The following is a 22,705-nucleotide window of genomic DNA, read 5'->3' on the forward strand; positions in this document are numbered from 1 at the left end:
GAGAATTTTTTTTTTACAGCTTTTGGCCGGGGCTGGGTTTGAACCTGCCACCTTTCGCATATGGGGCTGGCGCCCTACTCCACAGATGCCGCCTAAAACAAAATATAGGTAGTAAAATGAGCAGCAACTCCAAAATTATGACAGAAAACACTTCGCTACAAGGAATAAATGCTAACAATAAGTGCACACCCTCCCAACAGCTAACTGGAAATTAGAATTGAAAATAACAGCATTCATTATGCTTATTTTATAACTTCATAATAATTTTCATAATAGTTCATTAGCTTTTTTAGTTGGTTTATTCCTATAACTAAGGTGAGGAACCCCAGGGTAGAATCACAGAATCCTAGTGAATGTGTGAGTTTCCTGGGAAACAGAAAACATACTATGTAATAGTCTTGGAGAACCAATTGCTTCTCAACACCCACAGCTATTCCCAAAGGCTAGTCAAGTTCCAGCCATTTCCTTTAAATTTAAGTCAGGCCTGAGACTCATGGAGCATTCACCTCTGGCAGAGACAGCTCTGAGAAGTCAAGATTGGCTTAGATTCCAAACTTCCACCCAATGCAAGAATTCCTCGCACACTATCCGTGACAAATGATTACTTAACTTCCGCTTGAACACTTCCAGTGATGAAGGAATTCACTACCCCCCAAGTTTACCTACTTTGTTTTTCAAAGTTCTACTTAATAGAATGTTTTATTGAGTTTCATAAGCTCTTATCCATTCGTGCCCCAAAGAGTTAATTAACAATGTGAAAAATATTTAAAAGAAATGGAGTTAGCCATCTCTTACTCCCTTCTCCAGATTAACTATTTCCGGTTCTTTTCATTGTTCTTCCTAAGAGGCGATTTTCCAGTACCTTCCCTTTATGCTAAACAAGGCAGACACTGTAACCGAACTTGAAACCGCACAGGTCAGACCAAGTAGCACAGCCGAACGTAGGAACGCCCATTCACGGCGACGCTCGGCGCGCGTTCCAATTTGAATGCGGCGCGAGTGAAAGTAGGTTTAGAGCTCTGGCCAATAGGCCGCTGCGCCCCTCTCCAGGTGGATAGCTGTGGGCCAATCCCAATCCTTGCAGGGCAGGAGGCGGAGTCATGCCAACCGTCTGGGTTCTCGCAGGCGCCAAGTCTTTAGCTTGCGCGCTGCTGCCTTACGAGGGAGTCCATGCAGGTAAGAAAGCCAAGTTTACAGGTTCCCTTCCTGAGAGAACTTACCCGAGAGCTGGTTATTGTGAGTCTTGGGGGTGGGATGGGGGAGGAATCCTGCTTCCGCCTGATGAGGGTTCTGGTGGGAGAATCTCAGAAAAGCCAATGTTGAGCGGAGGCTCTCTGCGGTGAAGCGGTGGCGGGAGCTCCCCGGCGCCGACCTCTTGCTTCAACCGGGAGAAGTTTGCCGCTGTGGACGAGCGTCCTGTGCTCGCTAGGGGGTGTACACAGGCTGTTCTTTTGTCGTCTGCACTGCACCATCTGGTTCAGACCCACGTTTTGTTCATTAATTACTCAAACTTACTAGGGACTGGATACAAACATACACACACTTAAGAGACTAGAGACTGTTCTGAAGGAATTTACCCTCAAGAGGAGACGCTATCGGCGTCTCCGATAGTTGATGTGGAAGCACACGGGGCGATGTTTGAAAGGTGTAAGGGATTAGGATGCATTACTGGAGAAGAGGAAGGAGTTGTAATTTAACACATTAAATAGGTCAGTGAGGTTGAAGCATAAGTAGTTTGTGAGTAGTTAGTGCATTTCAAGAGGCTGAAAGGTTTGGGGTTAGATTAGAAAGAATTTTTAGGATAGATTCATTGGGGCCGATGAATCTCTGGATTACTTACAGTTTTCTTGTAATTCCTAATATAATAACATGTTACTATGTAAAAAGTGCTGTGTAAATAGCTGCCACATGGTGTTGTTTAGGGGATAACGACGAAAAAAGTATGGGGCGGTGCCTGTGGCTCAAAGGAGTAGGGCGCCGGCGGGAAGTGGCGGGTTCGAAACCGGCCCCGGCCAAAAACAAACAAAAAAAGTCTGTACGTGTATGTTCAGGACAGATGAAATTTTTTTTTTTTTAATATTTTCAATCTGCTGTTGATAGAATCCATTAATGCGGAATCCAGACAGAGAAGGCAGACCATAATTGATTCCCAGTATCTGCTTACTAGGAAAGTAGTAAAGCTCTGTATATGAAAGATGAGGCTAATTTTTTCATCAAGTAACTTGCTCCAACGGATGATGGTCCTGAAGATGTGGCTGAGAAAACTCGGAAGTAAAGACTGTAATTGATTATTTTTAATGTATTAACTGTGGTATTATTAATTCTATTTCAATATTATTTATTTATTTATTTATTTGCAGTTTTTGGCCGGGGCAGGGTTTGAACCCGCCACCTCCGGTATACGGGGGCCAGTGCCCTACTCCTTAGCCACAGGCGCCGCCCAACAATATTATTTATTTTTTATTGAGAAAGAGTGTTCCTCAGTTACCCAGGCTAGAGTGCAATGATGTCTTCATAGTTCACTGCACCCTGAAACTTTGACCTCAAGAGAACCTTCTGCCTCAGCCCATGCCTACAGATACAGAAAAGGAGAACCAAAGGACCAAAATTAGTCTTTGCAGCACTATTCAGGAGAGCGTCTTGATCCAATCAGTACACAAATTCAGTTGCCTTTGACTGTGGTTAAGATAGATGTATCAAAGTTGATAATCATAAATTACTACAGTCCAACTAACTTTACACAATCTGCCCACCAGGTAATTTTTTTTTTTTTTTTTTTGCAGTTTTTGGCCGGGGCTGGGTTTGAACCGTCCACCTCCGGCATACTGTCCGGTGCCCTACTCCTTTCAGCCACAGGCGCCGCCCCCACCAGGTAATCTTTTGATTACAATTAGTTTCCCAAGTAGAAATAACTTAGGGAAAGAATGTTTTGAGTTAAAATTTTTACTGTAGTTTTTGCAAATAAATAAATTGGTCTTCTGGTTAGTTTTAAGTCTTTTTGAGCTTGGCGTGAATTAGTTACCTTAAGCCCAATTGCATCCAGGTTTACTGCTGAGAACCAGATCCTAAAACGTGATCAAGCCAAGACTATGCATCTGTGTGAAGCTTTAAAAAAAAAAAAAATGACCTGGGCGGCGCCTGTGGCTCAGTGAGTAGGGCGCCGGCCCCATATGCCGAGGGTGGCGGGTTCAAGCCCAGCCTCGGCCAAACTGCAACAAAAAAATAGCCGGGCATTGTGGCGGGCGCCCTGGAGGGCGCCTGTAGTCCCAGCTACTCGGGAGGCTGAGGCAAGAGAATCGCTTAAGCCCAGGAGTTAGAGGTTGCTGTGAGCCGTGTGACATCATGGCACTCTACCCGAGGGCTGTACAGTGAGACTCTTGTCTCTACAAAAAAAAAAAAAAATAAAAAAAAGGGCGGCACCTGTGGCTCAGTGAGAAATAAAATGAAAAAATGGTCCTCAAAGAACCATAGTAATATGGTAGTATATTAAGGCAGGCTATTATAGTATCATTGATTTTTTTTTTGTCATTTAATAGGGCTGTACCTTAAATTTCTGTTTTTGGTTAGTTTTTTTTTTTTTTTTTTTTTTGGAGATGGAGTCTCAACTGTGTTGCCCTGGGTGATACAGCAGCAATTTTCACACACAGCAACCTCAAACTTGTGGGCTCAAGATACGCTCTTTGCCTCTACTTACCAACGAGCTGGGATTACAGGTGTGTACCATCATGCCAGGCTAGTTTTTCTATATTCAGTAGAGATGCTCTTGCTCAAGCTAGTCTCCATCTCCTGAGCTCTAGCAATCCTCCTGCCTTGGTCTCCCAGAGTGCTAAGATTATTGGCATGAGCCACTGTGCCCAGATCTTCAGATCTTTTTTAATTTCCAAATTTGTTATAGCGTTTTACTTTTTCTCATAAAATACTATAATTTGGGATTGTGACCTATTCAGATTAATGTTATCAGGACATTTAGGATTAAATAAATGCAAGATTTGAAATCATTTATGTAGTTATTATGTATATGCCCTACAATTTTCTCTTTCAAAAATGGCTTCTATTACTACTAAATAATGAATTTTTTTTTTTTTTTTTTTTTGAGAGAGTCTCATTATGTCACCCTCGGTAGAATGCCATGGTGTCACAGCTTACAGCAACCACAAACTCTTGGCTTAAGCGATTCTCTTGCCTCAGCCTCCCAAGTAGCTGGGACTAGAGGCGCCTTCCACAATGCCCAGTTATTTTTTGGTTATAGTTGTCATCGTTTGGCAGGCCCGGGCTGGGTTCAAACCCATGAGCTCCAGTGTGTGTGGCTGGTGCCCTAGCTGCTGAGCTACAGGTGCCAAGCCTGAATAATTAATTTTTGCCAGATACAGAAATTTATAGTTTTCTTTCAATACTTAAAAGATGATGCTACACCCTATTCTAGGACCCACTGTTTCTGAAGAGACATTTGCTGCCTTTTTACTTTTATTTCTTTCTACATAATTAAGTCTTTTTCCCTGTGTCTGCTTTTAACTTTTTATCTCTAGTTTTTACAATTTGGATGTGTTTGGTGTTTTTTCATGTTTCTTGCGTTCCTCGAGCATCTTGAATCTGTGAGTTTAGGATTTTCATCAAATGTATAAATTACTTGCTATTATTTCTTCAAAGGTTACGTATGAATTAGGCTGATGTTCCACAGCTCACTAATACTATGTTTAATTTTTGACAGTCCTTTTTCCCTCCCATGTCAGCCTCTTGAGTAGCTGAGACCACAAACATGCTCCACCACACCTGGATAAATTTTATTTTTTTTGTAGAAATAGTGTCTCATTATGTTGCCTCGGCTGCTCTTGAACTCCTGGCCTCAAGCAGTCTTCCACCTCAGCCTCCTAAAGTACTTGGATTACAAGTGTAAGCTGTCATGCCTGGTCACATTGCTATTTTTTATTTAATTTTTTTGAGAGAGAGTCTCACTATGTCGTCCTCAGTAGAGTGTTGTGGCGTCACATGTGGCTCACAGCAACCTCAAACTCTTGGGCTTAAGTGATTCCCTTGCCTCAGCCTCCCAAGTAACTGGGACTACAAACTCCTACCACAATGCCCAGCTATTTTTTTGTTACAGTTGTTTTTTTTTTGGCAGGCCCAGGCTGGGTTCGAACCCGCCACCTCTGTGTATGTGTCTGATGCCCTAGCTACTGAGCTACAGGCGCTGAGCCCATGTTGCTGTTTTTTAAATCATGTCAGAAAAATGTCACCCAATGTTTCTTCAAACTTTGAGCATATAAATAATAATAACAATTACTGGGTTTAAAGAAAACTGTAGAATTAAAATACAAAATAGTGTTGGGCAGTGCCTATGGCTCATTAAGTAAGGTGCCAGCCCCATATACCAAGGGTGGTGGGTTTGAACCTGACCCCGACCAAACTGCAACAAAAAAAATAGCTGGGCGCCTGTAGTCCCAGCTGCTCAGGAGGCTGAGGCAAGAGAATCACATAAACCCAAGAGCTGGAGGTTGCTGTAAGCTGTGACACCACGGCACTACCAAGGGCAACAAAGTAAGACTCTGTCTCTTAAAAAAAAAAAAAAATCAAAACAGTGTAAGTCGGACGTGGGGAGTTAATTCATTCTAAGATCTTTGTATTGTTTGGGAGTAGTGTAGACTTTTTATCCAGGTCCACAGGCTCCTGGTCAGCCATGATTGCCGCATTCAGCTCTCTTCCTCTGCAAGCAGGCCTACTTGTTGGAGGAGAGAGTGTCAGTTCAGAGCAGGGCATGGCAGAGTGAGAATACAACTGGAGGCAAGAGCAGAATCCAGAAAAACACAAGATGAGTCCCAGCAGCAGAAAAAATGCCAAGCTCTAAATTTTCAATTTTAGATTTTGATAAGTAAATATACATGTTTAAATCTACATACAGTGGAACCTTCATAGTTGACCACCTCCCTACATTGACTACCCCCTTAAGTTGACCTAATTTTCCATAGACCAGACATGCACCACATGTTCGTATCAGTGCAGTAGGCCTACTTCTTTATGTTAGCCACCTTTGTATGTTGACCAGTTTGTTACAGTCCCTTGCGTAGGCAACTTACAGGAGTTCTACTGCTATATGGTAATTTTATAATCTATCCAGATTGTAACTTTCAAGCTAATAGAGGAAGAAAATGGGATGAGAAAAATTAAAAGAAGAGAAAAACTTTAAAAAAGGGAAAAATACAAAATAAAATGGGAGGAACAAATCTAAATATATCAGTAAGAAAGATTGTGGCAGAGTGTTTGCAGTTGGCCATAATTCTTCCCAACTCTGTCCACATGTCGCATTACAGTGTGATGTTGCCATTTTTCCCATGAAAAGGTGGACTAGAGATGAATCATGCCAGTTTAGGTCTCCTAATCCTATCAGCTGACAGTGGTGCCTCCAGATGACTGCAACCACATAAATAATCCCAGGCAAGAGCAGAAGTACTGTGTACCTTAAGCCCAGCTCAAATTGCTAACTTAAACAATTATGGACAATTAAAACTGTTCTAGATTGAGACAAATTAAATTTTAAAAAAACCATTCTAGGGGCGGCGCCTGTGGCTCAGTGAGTAGGGCGCCGGCCCCATATGCCGAGGGTGGCGGGTTCAAACCCAGCCCCGGCCAAACTGCAACAAAAAATAGCCGGGCGTTGTGGCGGGCGCCTGTAGTCCCAGCTGCTCGGGAGGCTGAGGCAAGAGAATCGCGTTAAGCCCAAGAGTTAGAGGTTGCTGTGAGCCGTGTGACGCCACTGCACTCTACCTGAGGGCGGTACAGTGAGACTTTGTCTCTACAAAAAAAAAAACATTCTAGTTTGTTACATTTTGGGTGATTTAGAGCATTTACATATATTGATAAGTGTAAATGCATTAAATATACCAGTTAAAAGGTGAAGATTAAGGCGGGGTTACAGTGCTCACGCTTGTAATCCTAGCACTGTGGGAGGCTGAGGTGGTAGATCGCCTGAGCTCAGGAGTTTGAGACCAGCCTCAGCAACAGTGAAATCCTGTCTCTAAAGACGGCTGGGCATTGTGGCAGAGGCCTGTAGCCCCAGCTACTTGCCTCTTGCTTGAGGCAAGAGGATCTCTTGAGCTCAAGAATTTGAGGTCAGGGTGGCGCCTGTGGCTCAAGGAGTAGGGTGCCGGTCTCATATGCCGGAGGTGGCAGGTTCAAACCCAGCCCCGGCCAAAAACCACAAAAAAAAAAAAAAGAATTTGAGGTCAAACGGTCTGTGAAGCTAGTGAATGATGCCCCATGATTATATCAATGTACACAGTTATGATTTAATGAAAAAAAATAATAAAATAACATAAGATACACTAAAAAAAAAAAAGGAATTTGAGGTTACTGTGAGCTATAATGCCCCAGCACCCTACCCAGGGTAATAATGTAAGACTCTGTCTCAAAAAAAAAAAAAAAATGATTAGAAGATTGGGCTTTAAAAATCAACTTAAAGAAAATGAAAGAATGGAAAATGGTATTTCAGGCAAATACCAACCAGAAGAAAGCTAAGGTAGCTTTAATATGAAATATACATTAAGGAAAAAGCATTCCTAGAGAACAAAGTGTTCTCTAATAATGATAAAAACTGACTTGCTAGGAATATGTATTGTAAACTTGTAGGTGACAGTCTAGCCTAAATATTGTATGTACGACAAAAATCAACAAAACTAAAAGGAGAAATTAGACTTACCATCTTAATGATCTGTAAATTAATCGTCACTGTCAATAATTGATAAATTAGGGCCAGACATAGTGGCTCATGCCTGTAATCCTAGCACTCCGGATTGAGGTGGGTGGATTGCCTGAGCCAGAGCCAGACCTCATCTCTTAAAAATAGCCAGGCATGGGCGGCACCTGTGGCTCAGTGAGTAGGACACTGGCTCCATATACCAAGGGTGGCAGGTTCAAACCCTTCCCTGCCGAACTGCAACAAAAAAATAGGTAGGCGTTGTGGCGGGCGCCTGTGGTCCCAGCTACTTGGGAGGCTGAGGCAAGAAAATCGCCTAAGCCCAAGAGCTGGAGGTTGCTGTGAGCAGTGTGATGCCACAGTACTGAGGGCGATAAAGTGAGACTCAGTCTCTACAAAAAAATATATATAGCCAGCCGTTGTGGCGGGTGCCTATGGTACCAGCTACTCGAGAGGCTGAGGCAAAGGAATTGCTTGAACAGAAGAGTTTGAGGTTGCTATGAGCTATGGTGCCATGGCACTCTACCAAGGGTGACAAAGTGAGACTCTTGTCTCCCCCCAAGAAAAAATAAACCATAAATCACACAGAGGAGAAAAAGTAGAATATAGAAAATTTGAACAACACGATTAACAAGCTTATCTAACAGGTATGTATAGATCACTGCCTCCAATGGCTTTGGGACAGACATTATTTTTAAGCACACATGGGACATTTACATGTGTGAACATTTTGCAATAAAGCAAGACTCAACAAATTCAAAGGATATAGAAAAACTATATATTGGAAATTAATAACAGATATAACTAGGAGACCCCTGTTATGTTTGAAAATTAAAAAATCTGTTTGTAGGGTGGCTCCTGTGGCTCAGTGAGTAGGGCGCTGGCCCCATATACCGAGGGTGGCGGGTTCAAACCCAGCCCCGGCCGAACTGCAACAAAAAAATTGCCGGGAGTTGGGGCGGGCGCCTGTAGTCCCAGCTGCTCGGGAGGCTGAGGCAGGAGAATCACAGAAGCCCAGAGCTGGAGGTTGCTGTGAGTCCTGTGACGTCATGGCACTCTACCGAGGGCGGTAAAGTGAGACTGTCTCTACAAAAAAAAAAAAGAAAACAGTTTGTAAATAAAAGAAAAAATTATGAGGGAAATTAGAAAATATTAAGAATGAAAGAATATTCTACACATTAAAACTTGGGATGCAGTAGTACTTAGCAGGCAATGTATAGTCTTAACATGTTTATAACTGAAAAGAAAAACGTAAGTAAGTAGGCATTGTGATACTGTTGTTTTTGTGTGTGTGTGTGTGTGTGTGATATTGTTAATATGTTTGGTCTTCTACCCTTCCCTGGTATATAAACTCCTTAAATCCTTTGAATCTCCATAGTGATGTCTTTTTGTATGCTAATGATTGACTGACAGCTGGGAGCCCTTAGGTAGCTTCAGAATAGGGACTAGTCCCTGGAAAGACCAAGGCAGGATTAGAGGATTGGGACTTCAGCCCTACTGGCTACCTCAAGGGAGGAGAAAGAGGCTGAATATTAAGTTATCACCATCAGCCAATGGTTTAATAAATCATGCGTATGTAAAGAAGCCTCCTTAAAACCCCAAAAGGGGCTCAGCCCCCGTAGCACAGTGGTTACCTCACCAGCCACATACACCGAGGGTGGCAGGTTCCAACCCAGCCCAGGCCAGTTAAACCAGTGCCAACTGCAACCAAAAATAGCCGGGCGTTGTGGCAGGTGCCTGTAGTCCCAGCTACTTGAGAGGCTGAGGCAAAAGAATCGCTTAAGCCCAAGAGTTGGAGGTTGCTGTGAGTTGTGACATTACAGCACTCTACCAAGCTTGAGACTCTGACTCAAAAAAAAAAAAAAAAAAAACCAAAAGGACAGGTTCTGAGAGCTTAAGGATGGCTGAACACACGAGGTTTCTGAAGGGTAGTGTGCCTGGAGAGAACGTGGAAACTCCATGCCTCTTTCCCAATATCTCACCCTGTGCATCTCTTCCTGTCTATCCTTTGTAATAAGCAAGTAAACATAAACGTTTCCCTGAGTTCTGTGAGCCACTCTAGCAAATTAATTGAACTCAAAAAATGGGTCATAGGAACTCCAATGTAATGTAAAGGTGGAGCCCTCAGCCTATGGGATTTGATGCTATTTCCATGTAAATAGTGTCAGAAGTAAATTGGAGGACACCCACCTGGTGTTCACTGCAGAATTGATTGCTTGCTTGATGTGTGGTGAAAAATCCCATGAGGTGCGTACAAGGCCAAACTGACTCCATTTTGGTGACTATATTTTGTGACAGGCCTATACAAGCCCCTAACTTGCAAACCCCCACCCCACCCCCATTTCATGTGGTTGGAGAGTATCAAACCACATCCTGTTTTACAGAACACCTGGTTGGCAAAAACAGCCAGAACCCCAGAAATAGCATAAATGCAAACGCGCAAAATTCTGCTTCTGTAAAATTCTGCTTGACTCCCCCTGAGCCCTCCCTGGCTACAAAAAAGACTATTAAACCCTGAGAGAATTTAACCCCATTTTCAAGAGTTCGTCAGGCATGAGCCTGCTCTTGCCTGCAGGCAATAAAGGACTCGAACCCTGATGTGGTCTCCGTGTGCTGGCAGTGTGTTTATAACCCCATACTCTGTGGGTACAACACCCACATGTTTGGTCGTAGAACTCTCCTGTGTTGATGATTGTTATCGTGTGAAAATAGAAAAAAAAACAGTTTGAGGGAATTATTTTGTTCATAAGCATACGACCTAAGTTCATTTAAAAAAAAAAAAAAAAAGCTAGGGGTGGCGCCGGCTCCGTATGTTGGAGGTGGTGGGTTCAAACCCAGCCCGGGCCAAAAAAGCTGCAAAAAAAAAAACAACTAGGACAAAAATAAAGGTATGAGCAGAAGTTTTTGAAATAATAAATCTTGGATACAGAAGAACTATAAAATGTCCTTTGCCCTGGGCATGATGGTACACACCTGTAATCTCAGATGCTAAGGGTGGTGGGGTGCCTAGGTGGGAGGACTGTTTGAGTTCAGGACCTGCCTGGGTGATATAGCGAGCCTGTCTTGTAAAAAAAATTTTTTTAATTAAAAAATTGTTGGCTTGGAGCCTGTAGCTCAGTAGCTAGGGCGTCAGCCACATACACCGGAAATGGCGGGTTCAAACCCAGCCCGGGCTTGCCAAACAACAATAACAACTACAACCAAAAAATAGCCAGATGTTGTAGCTGGCATCTGTGGTCCCAGTTGCTTGGGAGGCTGAGGCAAGAGAATTGCTTAGGCCCAAGAGTTTGAGGTTGCTGTGAGCTGTGACACCACTGCACTCTACCAAGGGCGACATAGTGAGACTCTGTCTCAAAAAAAAAAAAAAAGTTGTTGAAAAAAATTCTTTGTAAAGACAAAATTAATACATGCCAGTAAGACTGATTAAAGAAAATAAAAGATAGCACAGATAAACAGTTAGAAATGAAAATGGAAAGTAATCACAGATGCTGCAGAAATTAAAAAGAAAACTTTATACAAATTTAAAGCTATGTGAAATAGATTTGTGGAAAAGTTTAACTTGCTAAAATTTACTCAAGAAGAAATTAAAAACTTGAATAATATTGTAATATTTAAAGAAATTCACTGGGCGCAGTGGGTCACGCCTGTAATTCTAGCACTTTGATAGGCCAAAGTGGGAAGATTGAGCTCTGGAGTTCAAGACCAGCCCTAGCAAGAACGAGACCTTATCTCGACTAAAAGTACAAATATTAGCTGGGTGTTGTGACAGGTGCCTATAGTCCCGGCTACTCAGGAGGCTGATGCAGAAGGATCTCTTGAGCCCAGGAGCTGGCTGTTGTGAGCTAGGTTAATGCCATGGCACTGTAGCCTTGTAGCCTGGGGCAGCAGAGTGAGACTTTACCTCGAAAGAAAAAAAATTGTAGTTAAGAATTTTCTCATAATGAAAACACCAGGACCAGCTGGACTTCTTTCAGGCAGCCTGGGAACAAGTTTTCTCCCAGACTAATTCATGGTATGTAAAAAAGAGACAACACTTTCTAACTAATTTTAGGAGGCTAGCATAACCTTGATACCCATTAAGAACAAATTAGAAACAATTACAGACCAATCTTCCTGATAAGCATAGTGTTGAAAGTTTTTCCTTTATGGTTAGAAATTGGACAAGCATCAGCTGTCAGCTCATCTATTCAATATTGTGCTAGTTATTGCCAGATTAGAAAGCAGGAAAAGTTTTCTAGAAGGGAAGAAATAAACTGATAATATGTGCATAATATGATTGGCTATGTAGAATTACTATGCCCTCCTTACTAGAATAGTGGTGAGTAAAAAAAGAAAAAGAATTACTACTCCTGGGCGGCGCCTGTGGCTCAGTGAGTAGGGCGTCGGCCCCATATGCCGAGGGTGGCGGGTTCAAACCTGGCCCCAGCCAAACTGCAACAAAAAAGTAGCCGGGCGTAATGGCGGGCGCCTGTAGTCCCAGCTACTCGGGAGGCTGAGGCAAGAGAATCGCGTAAGCCCAAGAGTCAGAGGTTGCTGTGAGCCGTGTAACGCCACGGCACTCTACCCGAGGGCGGTACAGTGAGACTCTTGTCTCTACAAAAAAAAAAAAAAAGAATTACTACTATTCCCTCAAAATAAGATTATTACTATTGAGATTTTGATTTAAAATCAATTATATTTACATGTATCAGTAAGAAATAGATAGAAAATAGTGTTTTTGTAAAGGTACAAAATGACTTAGGAGTAAATCTAACAAAAATTAGGTAAGGCTTTATAAAGAAAATTATAAAACCTTTTGAAAGCATCAAAAAAGACTGAAAAATCATACCAATTTGAATAAAGTTTAAAAAAAAAAAAGATTGAAACATATCATGTTCCTGGATCTTAGGACTCAGTATCATAAAGACATCAGTTCTCCACAAATTGATATATAAGTGAATGAAATTATAATCCTAGTCACAAAATCCTATTTGAATTTGGATTGTAATTTCATGTATATTTGTGGACTTTTATGAACTGGTTGTAACATTCATATGGAAAAATGAGTAAGACACACTTAAATAAAAAAAGATGGATAAGCTATAGTAAAACATGTTGTACATTTAGATGTATACAACTTCTATTATTTTTAAATAATAGAACAAATAATTTTACCATCACTTGGTGAAAAATATACAATTTTTATTTGATAATTATACTTCAATAAAGCTAGAAAAGTTAAATAATGAAAAATAAATAAGCTGTAGTAATTGAAACAGTGGGATATTGGTTCAAAAATTTTTGTGACTGGGCTGCGCCTGTGGCTCAGTGAGTAGGGCGCCGGCCCCATATGCCGAGGGGGCGGGTTCAAACCCAGCCCCGGCCAAACTGCAACAAAAAATAGCCGGGCGTTGTGGCGGGCGCCTGTAGTCCCAGCTGCTCGGGAGGCTGAGGCAAGAGAATCACGTAAGCCCAAGAGCTGGAGGTTGCTGTGAGCCGTGTGACGCCACGGCACTCTACCGAGGGTGGTACAATGAGACTCTGTCTCTACCAAAAAAAAAAATTTTTTTGTGACTGATGGAACAAATTTAAGAGTCACAGAACATTCATATATGTATGGAAATTTAATTCATGGTAGTATCAGGGAATTGATGGACTTTTCCAATAAGTGGTACAACAATAATTGGTCATTCATGTGGGGAAAAATTTAAAATTAGACCCTTGCCTCATTCACCATATAAAAAAAAAAATCAACTCCTAATGGATTTAAGGTTTAAGTGTGAAAAGGAAAACTAGAAAAAATTTTGAAGAATATGTAGGAAAATATCTTTAAATTTGGGGAGAAAGTACAAATGTAAAGGAAAAGATTTAAAAATTCATTGCATTAAGACTGTTTATTGGAAGACACCATGAATAACTGTAGAAGGACATGCCACAAACTGGGGCATATTTGTAACACTTATCAAATAACTAGTATCCTTTGGTTAGTAGTTGGAGAACTGGAGTTGAGAAGGCTGTTGAGTAGATACATGTGTGGGTGTTTGTTTTACTTTTTTTTTTTTTTTTTTTTTTTGAGACAGAGCCTGAAGCTGTCACCCTGGGTAGAGTGCTGTAGCGTCACAGCTCATAGCAACCTCCAATTCCTGGGCTTAAGTGATTCTCTTGCCTCAGCCTCTCAAGTAGCTGGGACTATAGGCGCCCACCACAATGCCTGGCTATTTTTTTTTTTTTTTGTAGAGACAGAGTCTCACTGTACCGCCCTCCGTCACACGGCTCACAGCAACCTCTGACTCTTGGGCTTATGCGATTCTCTTGCCTCAGCCTCCTGAGCAGCTGGGACTACAGGCGCCCGCCACAACGCCCGGCTATTTTTTTGTTGCAGTTTGGCCAGGGCTGGGTTTGAACCCGCTTTTTTTTTTTTTTTTGGTTGTAGTTGTCATTGTTTGGCAGGCCCTGGCTGGATTCGAACACCAGCTTTGGTGTATGTGGCTGGTGCCTTAGCCGCTTGAGTTACAGGCACTGAGCTGGGTGTTTGTTTTAAATGAAAAGATACTTTCAATGTTGGTGAATAAGAAGGGAAGATTGGAAATACTAGAGAAAAATGGAATAATTGATGAAATGTCATCCCTGAAGAATTGGGAGGATGTAGAATCTATAATGCATGGAGAGAACCTCAGACATTTAACATTTGCCTATATATATCTCAAGAGTATCAACTATCTCTATTACTTTTGCTTTTACAAAGCTTATGTAGATTTCCTCACATAGTTAATACTTGTCAAGTCCCTTACTATGCCAGGCATGCTAAGGATATAGTGGTGGGCAAAATCAGACCCACATCCTGGTCTCATGTGTTTATAATTTATCAATGGAAACACCACACATTAATTTAAAACTTGTAGTATTTTTGTGTTTTGTAGAACTTTTTGCGTTTCTGTTATGTACTAAATGGAAGCTGTGTGCTGAAAACTCCAGTCTCTATTGCTGACTATTTCCTGGTTATCCTTCTTCTCCCCCAGTACATCTTAGCATAAAGCAGTGAACTGTGGTTTCTTTTACTTGGAGATCATGCAGAGAGCTTCACGTCTGAAGAGAGAGCTGCACATGTTAGCTACAGAACCACCCCCAGGCATCACATGCTGGCAAGATAAAGACCAAATGGATGATCTGCGAGCTCGTAGGTATCATATTATACCTGTGATGAGAGTTTTGGCCATATTGAAGGTTGTGCTGAACTTCAAACATTTGTACAGTCTTCTAAAGTAGGGAGCAGTTATAAGGTCAGAGTGCCCTACTCTTTCAACACTAATTTGTTTACATTCATAAAAGGTTTGCTTGACATTTCTTGCTTCTTTGGCTTTTTATTATACCTTTTGCTGATTGATAGGCAAGATTGAAAGCAGTGAAGCAGTGTTTTAGACCAGTGGTTCTCAACCTTCCTAATGCTGCAGCCCTATAATACAATTCCTCACTGTTGTATTTATTTAACGAAAATAATTTTATGGTTGGGGTCACCACAACATGAGGAACTATATTAAAGGGTCATGGCATTAGGAAGGTTCAGAACCACTGGTTTAGACCAAAAATGACAACTCATGGGTGGTGCCTGTAGTTCAGTGGGTAGGGCATTGGCCACAGGCTGGCAGGTTCAAACCTGGCCCAGGCCAAGTAAAACAATAATGACAACCGCAACAACAAAAAAAGCCAGGTGTCGTTAAGGGTGCCTGTAATTCCAGCTACTTGGGAGGCTGAGGGAAGAGAATCGCTTAAGCCTGAGTTTGAGGTTGCTGCGAGCACTCTACCTAGGGCAATAGCTTGAGATTCTGTCTCAAAAAAAAAAAAAAAAAACAGGGTGGTGCCTGTGCTCAGTGGGTAGGGCACCGGCCCCATATACTGAGGGTGGCGGGTTCAAACCCAGCCCCAGCCAAACTACAACAAAAAAATAGCTGGACGTTGTGGTGGGCACCTGTAGTCCCAGCTACTTGGGAGGCTGAGGCAAGAAAATCGCCTAAGCCCAAGAGCTGGAGGTTGCTGTGAGCTGTGATGCCACAGCCCTCTACTGGGGGTGACAAAGTAAGACTCTGTCTCTAAAAAAAAAAAAGAAAGAAAAAAATACAAAAATGACATCTCAAGTATCTTCAAGGTAGATCAGAAACATGCAAAATGATAATAGTATAGATAGATAGTCCTGCAGTCCAAACAAAACAACTCAGTATGTTGTATTTGGTCTTGTGTCCAACATTTTGCAACTTCTGTTTTAGGTTTTCTGTATGTCCTTTGTTTGACACCAGCAAACAAAGGTGCATCAGCATCATGGTACATTTCATGAGTATTTGTTAAAGCCCTGAGAGAATTATTGTCCTAGACTTAGTTTCTCTTTTAGAACCACAGAGTATGGTGTGTTAAGTATGATGTGTTAATTCAAGTCATCTGATTCCCTTAATGTTTTCCCTTTTTTTTCTTCCTTAAGAAATATTAGGTGGGGCCAACACACCTTATGAAAAAGGTGTTTTCAACCTGGAAGTTATCGTTCCTGAGAGGTTAGTATAATTTAGATTCTCAAGGTATAGGGGAAAATCCAGTTATTATTATAAAAGACAGAAAAATGCAGAAGATAGAGCATTACATGTAGGGGTTAAAGGACCTGGCATCACAGCTCACAGCAACCTCCAGCTCTTGGGCTTAGGCGATTCTCTTGCCTCAGCCTCCCGAGTAGCTGGGACTACAAGTGTCTGTCACAACGCCCGGCTGTTTTTTTGTTGTAGTTTGGCTGGGGCTGGGTTCAAACCCACCACCCTCAGTATATGGGGCCAGTGCCCTAGTCACTGAGCCATAGGTGCCGCCCAAGGGAATTAGTATTAGTATTAGTATTTTGTTGCAGCTGTCATTATTGTTTTGGCAGGCCAGGGCTGGATTTGAACCCGCCAGCTCAGGTGTATGTGGCTGGCGCCTTAGCTGCTTAAGTCACAGGCGCCAAGCCAGGGGAATTATTTTTTTTTTTTAATTTTAAGTATATTAGTATTACCGTTGTATTAAGAGAATATCCTTATTCTTAGGGGATAAATGCTGAAGCATTCAGAAGGGGAAGTGATTTGACTCCAATTGGTGGGTCCATGGGTGCCTTTTTTTTTTTTTAAATCATAGCTGTGTACATTAATGAGATCATGGGACACCATACACTGGTTTTATAGACCATTTGACATCACACTGGTTAACATAGCCTTCCTGGCATTTTCTTAGTTATTGTGTTAAGACATTTATATTCTACATTTACCAAGTTTCACATGTACCCTTGTAAGATGCACTGTAGGTGTAATCCCACGAATCACCTTCCCTCCACCCGTCCTCCCCCGTCCCTTCTCTCCCTCTCCCCCTCCATGGGTGTTTTTAATACTACTATTTCAGCTTTTCTAATTGTTTATAATTTTCTTTCTTTCTTTTTTTTTTTTTTTTTGAGACAGAGTCTCAAGCTGTCGCCCTGGGTAGAGTGCTGTGGCGTCACTGCTCATGGCAACCTCAAACTCTTGGGTTTAAGAGATTCTCTTGCCTCAGCCTCCCAGGTAGCTGGGACTACAGGCGCCCGCCACAACACCAGCTGTTTTTGGTTATAGTTGCCATTGTTTGGTGGGCCCGGGCTGGATTCAAACCCGCCAGCTCCGATATATGTGGCTGGTGCCTTAGCTGCTTGAGCTATAGGCACTGAGCCTGATTGTTTATAATTTTCATAATAAACATATAGGAAGAGAGAATATTTGCTTCCCAAAGATAGTTTTCTTGATATTTGTATAATACCAACATTTTTTTATATATTAGTGACCAGGAAACTTTTTTTTTTTTGCAATTTTTGGCCAACGCTGGGTTTGAACCCGCCACCTCTGGTATATGGGGCCAGCGCCCTACTCCTTTGAGCCACAGGTGCTGCCCTATGACAAGGAAACTTTTAAAAATGTATTAAGAAGCAATAGTATGAGGCCAGGAACAGTGGCTCACAGCTGTAATACTAGCACTCTGGGAGGCTGAGATGGGCAGATTGCTTGCGCTCAGGAGTTCAAGACCAGCCTCAGCAAGAGGGAGACCCTCATCTCTAAAAATAGCCAGGCATTGTGATGGGTGCCTGTAGTCCCATCTACTTAGGAAGCTGAGACCAGTGAATCACTAGAGCCCAGGAGTTTGAGGTTGCTGTGAGCTGTGATGCCACAATACTCTATAGAGGACAACAATGTGAGACTTTGTCTCCAAAGAAAAAAAAGCAATAATATAAGATTATAATGAAAATTCTCTGTTCTTTGTATTCATAGGTATCCATTTGAACCTCCTCAGATCCGATTTCTCACTCCAATTTATCATCCAAACATTGATTCTGCTGGAAGGATTTGTCTAGATGTTCTCAAATTGCCACCAAAAGTAAGTGTGGGTAAAGGATTGATTCTGCCATTCTGTTTCTTTCATCTATAAAACTTGGATTAGAGGCTTGGTGCCTGTGGCTCAAGCAGCTAAGGCACCAACCACATACCACCTGAGCTGGCGGTTTCGAATCCAGCCTGGGCCCACCAAACAACAATGACAACTATAACCAAAACAGCTGACATTGTGCTGGGTGCCTGTAATCCCAGCTACTTGGGAGGCTGAGGCAGGAGAATCGCATGAGCCCAGGAGTTGGAGGTTGCTATGAGCTGTGATGTTATACCACTCTACCCAGGGCAACAGCTTGAGGCTCTGTCTCAAAAAAAAAAAAAAGAAACAACTTAGAGTATCACAGTATAACATATGAACAACTATTTATCTGTCTATATAAAGGGTGCCTGGAGACCATCCCTTAACATCGCAACTGTGTTGACCTCTATTCAGCTGCTTATGTCAGAACCTAACCCTGATGACCCACTCATGGCTGATATAGTTAAGTATCCCTATTTCCTCTGAAACACATATGCTACTTTCTGTGTATCTTCAATACTCCATGTAAATCATTTTTTCCCCCATTAACTCTTTTTTGATTTCATCTTAGTCTTCAGAATTTAAATATAATAAGCCAGTCTTCCTGCAGAATGCCAGACAGTGGACAGAGAAGCATGCAAGACAGAAACACAGGGTATGATGTTTGCTAATTATTGTCAGTTCATTAACATATGTATTTATGTCTGTGTAAGTAATGTTTATTAGGTTGCCACATTTGCACTCTGCTCTAGAATGACTAATTTATCTTTTCTTGTATTGTAACCTTCTAAAATAATTATTCAAGCTGGGTGCCTGTAGCTCAGTGGTTATACCAGCCACATGCTCTGGGGCTGGTGGATTTGAACCCAGCCTGGGCCTGCTAAACAAACAAACAAAAAAAAAGCCAGGTGTTGTGGCAGGCGCCTGTAGTCCCAGCTACTAGGGAGGCTGAGGCAAGAAAATTGCTTGAGCCCAAGGGTTTGAGGTTTTCCGCTCACCTTACCGAGGGCGACAAAGTGAGACTCTCTCAATAAAATAAATAAATAAATAAATAAATAAAATAATTATTCAGCAAAATAGCCTAGTAGATTTTTCCTAATATTGCCATTTGTTGGCAACACTAGAGGGCAGACAGCATCATACTTGGGGTTCGTAGGGATAGAGAAGGTGACTCAGATGCTTTTTCTCTAAGTTGTTTTTTTAACACTGTGAAGGAACTATATTTGCATGGGCGAGTTACAGAAATAGGGAGAGGGAAACTTATATGTCTCATGGGACCATTTATGGAAAAAGGAGAGAAGGAGAAAAACTTACCCAGTTTAAGTTGATAGAATTTCCTCATTTAACAAAATACAAATTGCAGCAACATGGGGATTAACACATCCTGGTCCTTGCTGAATTACAACATTCAGGTTCTTTTTGTTTTGTTTTGAGACCGAATCTCACTTTGTCACCCTCAGTAGAGTGTTGTGGCGTCATAGCTCACAGCAACCTCAAACTCTTGGGATTAAGTGATTCTCTTGCTTCAGCCTCCCAAATAGCTGGGACTACAGGCGCCTGCCACAATGCCTATTTTTTAGAGACGGGGTCTTGCTCTCACTCCGGCTGGTCTCGACCTGTGAGCTCAGGCAATCCACCCATCTCAGCCTTCCAGCTGCTGGGATTATAAACATGGGCCACCGTACCCAGCCTAACATTCAGGTTCTGATAAAGTAGCAATTGTTTTACTTCGAAAAATTAGGCCAGGCACAGTAGCTCCCGCCTATAATCCTAGCACCGTGGGAGGCCAAGGCAGGTGGATTACCTGAGCTCAGGAATTTGAGACCAATCTGAGCAAAAGTGAGACACCCATCTCTAAAAAAATTAGCTGGGTGTTGTGGCGGGTGCCTGTAGTCCCAGCTACTCAGGAGGCTGAGGCAAGAGAATCGCTTGAGCCCAAGACTTAGAGGTTTCTGTGAGCTATGACGCTATAGCACTCTACTGAGGGTCACAAAGTGAGACTGTCTCAAAAAAAAAAAGAAAAATTAAAATATAGAAGATGTTTTTAGATGGAATATTATATATGATATACACGATGCAATATGTGTACATATAAATCTTGCAACAAATAAGTACCTTTTCTTCATCTTGGCATTTGTGTGAACTTCACTGTATTTCACTCGATTTCCTCCACCTTATTTTAGGCCAATGAAGAAGATATGCTTGATAATCTACCAAAGGCTGATGCTGATTCTGAAGTACACAACTCAACACAGAAAAGGAAAGCCAGGCAGCTAGGAGGCATAGAAAAGAAATTTTGTCCTGATGTTTAATGGATTTGTCCTGGTCCATCTTGTTAATACATCCTTTGCCAAGGTGGTTTAATTTTCTTGCCTTCCTTGAATGTTTTTCTTTATATTTGATGACATAATTTTTTGTGTCCTATAAAAGACTCCGTATATTTATGTATTCTGCTCTACAGTGATTCTCAGTGTAGTTTGTTTTATTTATCTTGTACATATGTATTTTGAAACCTTTTAAACCTGAAAAATAAATAATCATTTAATGTTGAGTATGTTTATCCTGAATGTGATTCTGGGAGTGAACTGGCTAAGAGAGCTATCTAATCAGAATGTTAAAATATTTGAAATTGTCCTTTGTTTTTTAACTTACCACCATCACTAGTGACACTGAATGTTTGACATAGATGTAAAATAGCAATTAGGAACAATTCAGTTACCCCCAGGCTTTCCAGGACTCTAGCTTTGTAAAGGTCTTAAAATAATGTGGGAAGAAGGTAATACGCCCTTTTGTTAATTTTTTGTTTTTTTTTTTTGTTTTGCAGCTTGTACTTTTTTGTGGTTTACATAGCTGGTCAGAATTACTGTGGTATAACTTTGATGTGTTCAAATATTTATTGAACACCTGCTGTGTGCCAAGTTTGTACTAGTGTTTGAGAATGTAATGGTGAGAAGTCAGACATGGGATTAACCAAATCAGCAAACAAATTTAAGTAGGGATAGTTATAATCCCTTCCTCCCGCTCACTTCATTTTATGGCAGGTACTACTCTGAACAATTAGAGCCAAACTTGAATAACTACTCATGATTTTATAATATACTTGATTAGTCCTTATAATTCTGTTTAAGTGACAGTCATAATAGATTTGAGCAAAAACTGATTGATACTGGAGGAGGTTACCTGGGCCATGTGAAAGACTTTGAGGAATGTAGGTATTATACTTGCTCTGGCAGAGAAATCTGAGTGTAGTATCACTGTTCATATCCCAGCATAGCAATGATGATTTTATAGGCCAGGCACATGACCATAAAATGCATTTGAGTAGGCAATTCCCATTTACCCACCTATGAATTACCTTGTACCTTTTATGCAGCAGCAGCCTGCCATATAGCAAATCTAGTATCTGGACTTAGGCAAAGAAGACAAGGAGTATGGATATATATAATCCATTAATGACAGACGAAGGCATAAGCTGAAAATACAAATTTCTAAATTCTACAAAATTCTTGAATCTACTTCTCAAAATCAGTTACTGTTCTCTTTTTAAATTCCAGGAATTAATTTTTATTCCAGACTTAATTGTTTATAGTCAAGCATACTTAAGTCAGGTTTGGGGTTTCTGAATACCATTTAATATAGTGATTCTCAACCTGTGGGTCACAACCCTTTTTAGAAGGTTGAGAACCACTGATTTAGTATATCAATTAGGTTGCTTTTTAGTTGTGAGTGAAATCCAGCTCAGATTGACAATAATAAAGGAAGTGCTGGCTCAGTACCTGTGGCTCAAGCGGCTAAGGCGTCAGCCACATACACCTGAGCTGGCGGTTCAAATCCGGCCCTGGCCCACCAAACAACAATGATGGCTGCAACCAAAATAATAGCCGGGCGGGGCGGCACCTGTGGCTCAGTGAGTAGGGCGCAGGCCCCATATGCCGAGGGTGGCGGGTTCAAACCCAGCCCCGGCCAAACTGCAACAAAAAAAAAAAATAGCCGGGCGTTGTGGCGGGCGCCTGTAGTCCCAGCTACTTGGGAGGCAGAGGCAGGAGAATCACTTGAATCCAAGGAGTTGGAGGTTGCTGTGAGCTGTGATGCCACAGCTCTCTTAGGCTATTCCTAAGTTTCTTTTCTCCTAGGGTGACTACCAGCAGCAGGCATGGCTTCATACTTTCTTATTCACATCTAGCAGGACAGAGGGCTCTACTTCCCATGGAACAAAAGTTTCTGTGATTAGACCACCCTGTAAACAATCACTATGTCCAGGGAAATGCCATATGCTGATTAGTCTGGGTTAATGGTTATGAAAGGAAAGATGGACTTAGGGGGGGATAGTTGTAGAGAAAGAGCACCTCCTACAGGACAAAAATCTCCACATCTAACCTCTTACCAAGTGTGGTCAGCTCTATGAACTACTCCGTGCCTCCACCTCTAACACTGGTTCAGTGATTTTCAACCAGTGTACTTCTGCAAACTTGTGTACTGTGAAAATTTTTTAAGTCCTTGGGCGGCGCCTGTGGCTCAAGGAGTAGGGCGCCGGTCCCATATGCCGGAGGTGGCGGGTTCAAACCCAGCCCCAGCCAAAAAAAAAAAAAAAAAATTTTTAAGTCA

At 41.8% G+C, this 22,705-nt stretch overlaps 1 protein-coding gene across 4 annotated transcripts; it reads left to right on the forward strand.

Annotated features, from left to right (window-relative positions):
• The first annotated feature begins 1,136 nt into the window (after positions 1-1,136).
• UBE2T (ubiquitin conjugating enzyme E2 T) lies at positions 1,137-20,510 on the forward strand. 4 transcript variants are annotated; one of them, XM_053607857.1, is made up of 7 exons: positions 1,137-1,176; positions 14,686-14,847; positions 16,137-16,206; positions 17,965-18,070; positions 18,464-18,562; positions 18,672-18,755; positions 20,284-20,510. In XM_053607857.1, the coding sequence occupies exons 2-7, from the start codon at positions 14,829-14,831 to the stop codon at positions 20,410-20,412; spliced, it is 507 nt and encodes a 168-aa protein (XP_053463832.1). In that variant the 5' UTR covers positions 1,137-1,176; positions 14,686-14,828; the 3' UTR covers positions 20,413-20,510. The 4 variants fall into 4 exon arrangements, with proteins under 4 accessions (XP_053463832.1, XP_053463830.1, XP_053463831.1 ...); XM_053607855.1 differs by having other exon boundaries at positions 14,686-14,843; XM_053607856.1 differs by lacking the exon at positions 1,137-1,176 and adding an exon at positions 3,596-3,713 and having other exon boundaries at positions 14,686-14,843.
• The last annotated feature ends 2,195 nt before the right edge of the window (positions 20,511-22,705 follow it).

Source organism: Nycticebus coucang, chromosome 10 (assembly GCF_027406575.1).
Source record: "Nycticebus coucang isolate mNycCou1 chromosome 10, mNycCou1.pri, whole genome shotgun sequence".
Taxonomy (NCBI): domain Eukaryota; kingdom Metazoa; phylum Chordata; class Mammalia; order Primates; family Lorisidae; genus Nycticebus; species Nycticebus coucang.

Bases quoted from the DNA above. Each gene is read 5' to 3' on its own strand.
- UBE2T (XM_053607855.1), top strand. From the start codon at position 14,735: ATGCAGAGAGCTTCACGTCTGAAGAGAGAGCTGCACATGTTAGCTACA. The intron at 14,844-16,136 runs GTAGGTATCATA...TTCTTCCTTAAG, and splicing joins AATGGATGATCTGCGAGCTC to AAATATTAGGTGGGGCCAAC. The intron at 18,563-18,671 runs GTTAAGTATCCC...ATTTCATCTTAG, and splicing joins ACCCACTCATGGCTGATATA to TCTTCAGAATTTAAATATAA.